Source organism: Thunnus albacares, chromosome 9, assembly GCF_914725855.1.
Source record: "Thunnus albacares chromosome 9, fThuAlb1.1, whole genome shotgun sequence".
NCBI classification, from domain to species: Eukaryota; Metazoa; Chordata; class Actinopteri; order Scombriformes; family Scombridae; genus Thunnus; species Thunnus albacares.
Genome location: NC_058114.1, coordinates 19,096,401 through 19,105,543, shown reverse-complemented (window position 1 = coordinate 19,105,543; position 9,143 = coordinate 19,096,401). Strand labels below are relative to the sequence as shown.

At 37.5% G+C, this 9,143-nt stretch overlaps 1 protein-coding gene across 1 annotated transcript; it reads left to right on the top strand.

Annotated features, from left to right (window-relative positions):
- The first annotated feature begins 1,423 nt into the window (after window positions 1-1,423).
- On the top strand, window positions 1,424-9,022 carry cope (COPI coat complex subunit epsilon). Its single transcript, XM_044362497.1, has 10 exons — window positions 1,424-1,574; window positions 1,753-1,815; window positions 1,960-2,060; window positions 3,404-3,556; window positions 4,360-4,413; window positions 4,719-4,800; window positions 5,280-5,435; window positions 7,358-7,426; window positions 8,093-8,167; window positions 8,665-9,022. Exons 1-10 carry the CDS (start codon window positions 1,473-1,475, stop codon window positions 8,716-8,718), a joined length of 909 nt encoding a protein of 302 aa, XP_044218432.1. The 5' UTR covers window positions 1,424-1,472; the 3' UTR covers window positions 8,719-9,022.
- Window positions 9,023-9,143: the final 121 nt, after the last annotated feature.

Here is a 9,143-nt window from a genome sequence, read left to right as displayed (position 1 = left end):
TCAATGCAATGTCCTCTGAAGTGATGGAAACACAACTCTCTCTCTCTCTCTCTCTCTCTCTCTCTCTCTCTCTCTCTCTCTCTTTGTGTGTGTGTGTGAGAGAGAGAGGGAGAGAGAGAGGTCTGAAATTTTATCAGCGGATGTTTTTAAGACAGGGGAAGTTTTTCCTCATCTGTCTAATGAGGACACAGGAACTCCCGAGGTCAAAATAACCTTATTGCATTGTTAGTTTAACACTGAGTTCATTTTATAGACGCACGTTTTACGTGTTTCAGCCACCTGCGTGTCCGTTTTAGCTCTGTAGGGGATCATACCCAGGTGTTACTTAAGAAATTGTGATACTATCCTATAAATTGGGCATTAATGTTAATATCAATTGGATTGTATGTCTAAGTACTGTATTGCAGCAGGTCTCATAATAAAACAGACACCTGTAGTGATGAAATCAATCTAGCTCGCCCTCTAGTGGGTGCCTTTATCAATCACATAACAACAGCTACAGAAATATACTGTAGATTTCAGTTTTGTCAGATACACAAATAACATCTAAACAATCATGTATAATGTATAATGCACTTTTTTTTTATTTTACAAGATTGTTGTCTGTAATTTATTTTTGTTTTTTCAAGAACTATTCTCATTTCATAATTTGATTTTTTCATGTGATACGCAATTTTCAGTGATTTGGCTGCATTACGTTACAGCCAATGATTATTTTCATTATCAAGTAATTTGACATTACTCGATAAATTGTTTGACCTATAAAATGTCAGAAAATAGTGAAAATTTCCCAGAATCTAAGATGATGCTTCCAAGTTTATTGTTTTGGTTAACCAGCAGTCCTAAACTCAAAGCTATCCAGTTCTCTATCACAGAAAAGCAGCAAAAATACTAATTACTTATCAATCAGTTATCACAATTTTGCAAATTATTTTCTGGTTATCTACTGATTGATTAACTTATTGTTTCAGGTCTAATTATACTACTTCTAGTCTGTGAATAAATAGGCTAATACTGGCGCCTACCCTTTGTGCATTATCATTTTCATATGCGTGGGATTAAATGTCATTGGAAGCCCAATAAACCCACCATAGGCCTCAATAGGCTGATACTAATGGAAATTCATCGTTAGTGACCAAGTAAACATAAACATAACAGTGTACCTGTAACTATGTGAGTGTTGCCTTTCTGGACAAAACAATACAACGTAATAGCGTAATAAAAGCGTATATTTGATCCGTCTGTATTATTAATGTACCCTATAATGAGCTCTGAGCAAGCAAACATCCCACAGGATGTTTTTATTTTATTTTACTGTGTTTGTTTGTTCAAGGGGGCAGATACTGGTTCACCCGCCAAAAAAAAAGAACATTTTTTTTGTTGTTGTTGTTGAACTCCACTTCCCACAATCCTCGGTACAACGCAAGAAGGTGACGTATTTGTGCTACGTGTCAGGAAGTTCTGTAGTCAACATGGCGGCGCAGCAGGGTGATGTTGATGAGCTCTTCGATGTGAAAAATGCATATTATATCGGCAGTTATCAACAATGTATCAACGAGGCTCAGAAGGTGAAGGTAGGTAACATTTGAACGTCATAAAGTATATTGTTGTGTCCACTCTGTAGCTCTCTGGCTAACAGCAGACAGCGCTGCGGTTTGCGAGCAACAATGCTAAATATTTTAGCTAATATTTCTTTCACTGAGTTGAATTAGCGTAGATTTATAACTGCTGCTTTTGTCTTGTATTTAAAAGCCGTCAACACCAGAGAAGGAGACTGAGCGGGACATGTTTTTGTACAGAGCTTACATTGCCCAGGTAAATCCAAGTGCCATTTTCTCTAGTAGAAATTTTATTATCATGAATGTGCTGTATTATTTATCACTGTCACAGTACAATAAAGTAAAAACAGTAACAGATTAAAAGCGTGATCACTCAGACATGTTGTGTTCTGTGTTGCAGAGGAAGTATGCTGTAGTCCTGGATGACATAAAGAGCAACTCATCACCTGAGCTTCAGGCTGTCAGGATGTTTGCTGAGTATCTCTCAAATGAAGGCAAAAGGTAAGAGCCTTTATTTGGCCCGAGTTCAACATAGAAGTACAAATATACTGTAAGTCTTAGCAAAAGGATTTTTAACCACAATAATGTTTTAATCTACATTAAATACAAGCAGAAATGCAATCATACTGAAAGTTTTGAGTGTGCTTCCTCAATTATCAGATTTATTTGCCAAGTACACGGAATTCTGTGTGGTCCAGATGTCAACAGGAAAAGTAATAAACAGGAACATTAAACAATAAACATGAACACAAACATAACAGTAATTTACACAGTGAGGGTGTACTATGTGCTCGCATATTGACATGATAAAAACTATGTGTGTTCAAAAGAGCAGAATATAAATAGAAGTATGAATACCAATGTAGATATAAATATATATTTGAGTGTAAATGAACTGTGTGTGTGTATCAACAGCATACACTCACCAGCCACTTTATTAGATACACCTGTGCAATCTAATGCAATCCAACATAACAGCTCTGCCATAAATTCTACATTTATAAAGCTTATACATTTTTAGTTTTATATTAAAAGTGTTCCTAATATTTTGCATATGTTAATGGAGTGGACAAAATATGAGGAACACTTTTTAATATAATTCACTCCAGTACAGCACCACCTACTATGACCTAATAATAAACATAAAGTAGAATTATCACCTTTCTGACAATGTCAACAAAAACTGGAAATGTATAAGCTTCGTAAAAGTAGAATTTATGGCAGAGCTGTTGTGTTGGATTGCATTAGATTGCACAGGTGTGCCTAGTAAAGTGGCCAGTGAGGATATGTACAGTTAACAATTAAAAAAATATACATCTACACAGTGAAGGAAAGATAAAAAGCTTGGTAAATAATATGTGAATTCATGGATCTTATTCAGCCGCCCGAGCCCAGTTTCTATACAATAGTGATTAATGTCTTTGATTATGTGCTACATGACAGCAGCGGTTATTTCTTCCAATCTTTTGCTGTGTTTGGCATACTGCACACTTTGGTAAAATAATACAGCTAGGTCTCTATGGGAGAGTTTTCATGCCAGTGCAAGATGAGAACGATGACCTTCACAGTTTCATATCACAGATGCTGTTTGAGGTGATGAAACATGTACAGTAAGTTGTGCTGCCAATTTTTGTGGTTGTCTTCCTCAATTTGCAAAGTAAGGTGTTTTGCTCTGAACCAAACAGTGTCTGTGTCCAAGTTTTATTTCTTACTGAAAGGCAACCATTGTCTTAAAAAGTGAATTATAATCAATATACATTTGTATGTAACAGAATATTTTAGAATATACTACATATTGTAAATATATTTGTTAAACTGTCTTCCTGCTGTTGTTTTCTGTGTAGGGATGCTATTGTCGCTGATCTAGACAAGAAGATGGCGAAGAGTGTGGATGCTGCCAACACCACCTTCCTCCTCATGGCTGCCTCCATCTATTACCATGAGATGAACACTGACGCTGCTCTCAGGACTCTGCACCAAGGAGAAAGCCTGGAGTGGTAAGAAGGGATCAGGATTTTACTTTAAAAGGTCTCAGCAAGATTTGACCCTAACTGATTTCAAGTCAATATACCAGCAAAGAAAATTAAATCTGTTACTTTCGGCAAACTACATTCAGACTACAACAAAGACGACAGAGCAAATTTGTTTCATTCTTATTCCTTGCATTAAAATGTGAACATATAAGAATTGCAAAAGTGATTAACTAAACTTATTGTCATTATCATCGTTAAAGAGAAAGGTGTGTCCTGATATTAATCATGACGTCATGTCAAGCTACTGCCATCTAATATAGCCAAATAAGTACAGATGCCTACAAAGCTGATATTGTTTTTGTAAGAGAGAGAGAGATTAATTACATTTGCAATAGGCACTAGAGTCATGTGACAGGAAAATTCAACATCATAAAGGGAAAGGTTGTTAGGAAGGAAGGAAGAAGTAGCCTCCACAAATTAAAGAGGAAGCGCACCAGTTTTACTACTACATATGTAAAAAAGGTTTGTAAAGTCTTTTGTGGCTCCAGAGGGAGCTGGGCAAAGTCTGGTAAAGTGATGTAATTTGAGGCAACGTTGATCGGGGGCTGAGCTCCAAGTTTAAAAATGAGAAAAATCTGAGGATCAGAAAGGAGTGAGGTTACCACCTCTGAAGCCCTCTCCTCATCTCTGCTTGAGGCTACATTAGTCACTGCTAGCATAACACACCTGAATCTCTGACCCACATCTACTCCACATCACTCTGTTTTAGTTAGAAGACACTAGCCTGAAACCAACATAACTGACCTAATCATTTATTTACTTTTCAGCATGGCCATGACTATCCAGGTACTGCTGAGTCTGGATCGTGTTGACCTTGCAAGGTATGGAGTACTTTAAAGGCCTCATGCAAAAACATGAACAGTAGATGATTTGCATTGCATTGAAAGGTCAGCCTTGTTACTGGAAGCCTCATGGAAAACATTCAGGCGTTTTTTAGTATGCATTCAGAAATTTCATTTGACAGTGGTCATATTCATTATGTAAATTCTCATAAACCTTACAGTATGCATTTGCCAAGTCTGGAATTACATAATAGAAAGAGACTTTGCATACACGAACGCATGCACACTGTTTAAATTGTCTGTGTCCACTGATCGTGACGACAAGATTCTCTTTGCTTTGACAGGAAAGAGCTGAAGAAGATGCAGGAGCAGGATGAAGATGCTACTCTAACCCAGTTAGCCACAGCCTGGGTTAATATCGCTGTGGTGAGGAGACCAGCATATAGTTACATCTGTGTAACATTACCGAGATACATAGTTAATTTATAAATAAATGCTCTATAATGAATAATTTCTAAACGCACAATGTAGCCGACATCAGAAGCCTAATGCCTCTCTGTGTACACTGAGGAAATTAAATTCCTATTCATCACATTATCAGCATCTGTGTTATATTGCGATTGAATGAAGCTGTAGAAGGCAATTTGTATATAGCTGTTTTTAAACCATGTGAAAGCTCAGCAGGTATTAGCTGGATTATGTTTTGTTTAAATTGCTCATATTTCACTCTAGAGCTCTGAATTCTTGAAGAGCAGCAGGCAGCCAGACACAATTAAAAAAGATGAAACAAAAACAAACTGCAGGGTTCGTGCACTCATTAGTGGCTTTTCAGCATGAACACTGCTGAACACTCAGATTATATTTCTTCTTGCCTACATTTTATTGCGGTTTGCTTGTCGTTCCAGGGTGGAGAGAAGCTGCAGGATGCCTACTATATTTTCCAGGAGATGTCAGACAAGTACTCATCTACGCTGCTGCTTCTCAATGGGCAGGCGGCCTGTTACATGGCTCAGAACAAGTGGGAAGAGGCTGAGGGAGTGCTGCAGGAGGCACTTGACAAGGTTAGAGGACAGTAGTTCTTTGTTTTTGTCTCTGTTGTTCGTCTCTTCCTCCCTCACACATCAACTGACATACTGAGCATATTGTGTCGCACATACTAGAACAGTTGTTTATTCAGTTGAACCTCTCAATGGTTTGTTTCTGAGACTGGTATTAGATTCACACTAATCCTGAATTAATGTGGCAGAAGTGCTATGTAGAGTGGATATAGGGTTAAGACAAGACAAGATACACTGATAATTATATGAGAGGAAGCAAAGATTAAAGAGGGGGTGTAATGGAAAACAAGAATAGTCTCTTTTGTTTTTTGTTTTTTTAATGTGCCGCAGAAGCACTATTTGAAAAAGCCAATCTGAACTACTCCTTAGTGTCACAGCTTGAAAAAATAATGATATTCAGTATTGAATGTTTCTAATTTGGGTTTTTATCAGGTTTGTGTGCTGATACATATGGTCTTTAGATAGGGGATGTTCAGGGACTCTGAGCTTCTGGCTACCAATAAGTGTAATTGTTAATTATGCAAACTGTTTTTTAATGTACCCCAAACAGTCTGTTTCATTTGAGAAATGTGTGAAACCAAATGCATTCTAGTGAAACTGGATAACCTTTAGTGAGAAAATATCACCAATATGTCACACTTAGTAATTAGGGCCTTATTATTTTTTTGAAAGATTATTTTTTTTAGCATTTTTCTTTTTGTTTGAGAGTTACGGTCGAGATACGGACAAGACAAGCAGGGAAAAGAACAATTAAATGAAATTTGGGAACAATTTAGCAGTGTGTGGGTACTCTCGTGCTCTTTTGTTTTTGTTACTCAGCGCCTGCAAAAATGTATGAGATGCTAAAGCCTATCATTTTTAATAGCAATAACATCAGTCTCAGAAATTAGGCTGAATCTAGTGCAATTTGAAAAAATTCAGCTTCCTACTTTGTACCAGTAGATGGCACCAAATACTGTTTTGAAGGCCACAGTAAGTCTACATTATCAGGATAGGGGTTGACTAGTGTATACTAATATACATATACAACTAAATATTCATTATTTGAAGGGGTTTTAGTCTTTTATGAATTTTCATTGTTATTATATGTTGCATATGTGCTGCTCTGTGGTTGTGAATATTCCTTTATTGAGAATGAGGGCACAACGAATGATTTACATCTCATGTCTGTTTTTTTATAAGCAGTTCTGTTGACTGTTGAAACCAGACCTGGGTTAACCAGACCCTCTGAGCTCTGAGATTATGTTAGATCTGAGATGTCTATGTGGAATAACTAACAACTAAATCAACTGTTCAGGTTGATTTAAATGAGGCCTTTCTCCTTTTTTCCTAAATAACCACCTGTAACCTGTCAGTTATTGAAAAACTGTAATCCTGCTTCAAAAAATATGTTGCCTTGACTGGGTGACATACCATGATGTTGGTAAAATTATTACAGAGTGATGGTTATCCATTGATGTTATGTCTCACTAAACAGACACAGAAACACAACATAACCCAAAATGCAATGTGACTTTACATTAATGATCTCAATCCTCGTGTTCTCCAGTGGAAAAACAGATAAACTGTTTCTATGATGATAAACGGAGTAAATAAACTGACTAGATAAACAGATGTTGTAGTGTTTTACATGTACACGTTGATGCACTTTGGGAACAATACTCATTAATCCCTTATGGCAGATGTTAGCAGCAGACTGGAACACTGCACAAAAGCTGTCTGCAGCCATGCGTTGTCTGCTGCACATTATGAATGTGATGGAGGAAATTAGTCATTTCATTTAGTTATTGATCTCAGTAAGCAACATAAAACATGCTGAATGGAAGGTCATTTTTGCTTTTACTGTCTTGTCTTCACTTTTCCATTTCTGTTGATCTATTGTCTCTCACTGTGTCTCACTTTTCTCCCCCCTCCTTCCCTTTCAGGACAGCAGCCACCCTGAGACCTTGATCAACCTCATAGTGCTGACTCAGCACCTGGGCAAAGCTCCCGAGGTGAGACTTTGGACCCAAAGCTGTTAACGAGACACTGCTTTAACAGCTATCAGTTTTGCAGTTTCCTTTAGACAGACTCAACCTTGGTCTAAGAGGACTTTAGAAATCTTTCTTCTGTTGCTTTGAGTGCAAAATGCACCTCTCAGCAATTTTATGTGTGTTTGCTTTGATTAAACCAGGCAAATGCATTCAAGCAAGCAATTCCTTGATTGCATTTGTGTTCTATCGTGAAAAGTGTCATCTAAGCATATCTGCTGGTTTAGTGCTGTGTGAGTTACACACTCTGAAACTCCAGAGTTCATAAGATAAAGACTCAATTATCTTACTTACGTTTGAAGGACTTGATAGTAATGCAACAGAATGCTGACCATTGACTCAAAGCCATCATTAAAAAGTTTCCAACTGTGATAACCGCTGATTACCTCGTCTTACACAAGGTTAACTGGAATTACGTGGACAATTTTTGCCAACAAATGTAATCCTCAGGTATGGTAGGAGATTGTAACCTTTTGAACGTGGAAAAAAATGTTCTAAATTTAGAAGAAAAATGTGTCCTCATGTAGGATCCAGTCGTTCATGATGAGAAGCTGTTTAGGAGGCTTTTCTGGTTAACTTTGTCATATTTAGTTTCTAACATTTGTATAATTTGTTTACATGTGTCCTCAGGTAACTAATCGGTACCTCTCTCAGCTGAAAGATGCTCACAAAGCCCATCCATTCCTCAAAGACTATTTCTCCAAGGTAACCCGCTAATATCAGGATCTGTTGTTCTCTGTTCTCCCTCGTGTTCAGATGATGGGGAATTTGTCTAGATGCTACGTTTTAAGCATTGATCCATTACTCATTACTACTCGAGCCAGATTTTCCAGAAGTCAAAAGCAAACACGACGATAAAATCTGGGATGTATTCGAGGGGGCTGGGGCTATTCAGGTTCAGATCCACTCAATGTTGTTGACTGGCCTTTATAACCTTTACTGTTATAATTTAATTACCTGGCTTGGTTGTTTTGATGGGAGGGCAGCAGGCGTCCCTGGAGCAAAGCCAATGAGAGCTTTAAACTTTGAGTCTCCAGCCTTTGTCACACATTGTGTAGTAATTACACAAGAGCGCAGATGTACATAAACACAAACTGGGTTATACCATTGCCAAATAAACCATGTGATGCACAGCTGTTCCCTTGGTCAGATTTTTTTTTCCTGGTGTCTAACTGTTTCCTCTGCTCTTTGTTTTCCTGCAGGAGAATGAATTTGACAGACTAGAGATGCAGTACACCCCCACCGCTACAGCATAAAACATCTGCTTTTGTTGAGACAGCTCAACAATGGACTTCATTTCAGCGCCATGATGATAACACTCTCTTTCTCTCGCTCTCTCTCTCTAACTTGCATACCTGTATTTGTTTTGATATTTTTGACCTGTAAGAAAAAAAAATGTTTAAATGAAACTGTTGTCTGTGTTATTAAAACCAGAACAGAGAAAACAGAACAGAAACCACCTTAGTATCCATTCTAAATAAATTTATCCAGTGGAAATCAACACATTTGTGTAATGTATGCATTCCTTTGAAAAGATAATAAATGTTTATTACCATTGTGGATTGATGTGTGGTTTTGTGTTTATGTGTGGGGGGGCTCTACAGACGGACACCATAAAATTAAGTCAGCAGGAAATGAGGTGTGAATTTTTGTGCTTTTGCATATGTTTATATGAGGGGGA

Excerpts from the sequence above, each read along its gene's own strand:
- cope (XM_044362497.1), top strand. The coding sequence starts at position 1,473 with ATGGCGGCGCAGCAGGGTGATGTTGATGAGCTCTTCGATGTGAAAAAT. Across the intron at positions 7,427-8,092 it reads ACCTGGGCAAAGCTCCCGAG|GTAACTAATCGGTACCTCTC; the intron begins GTGAGACTTTGG and ends ATGTGTCCTCAG. Across the intron at positions 8,168-8,664 it reads TCAAAGACTATTTCTCCAAG|GAGAATGAATTTGACAGACT; the intron begins GTAACCCGCTAA and ends GTTTTCCTGCAG.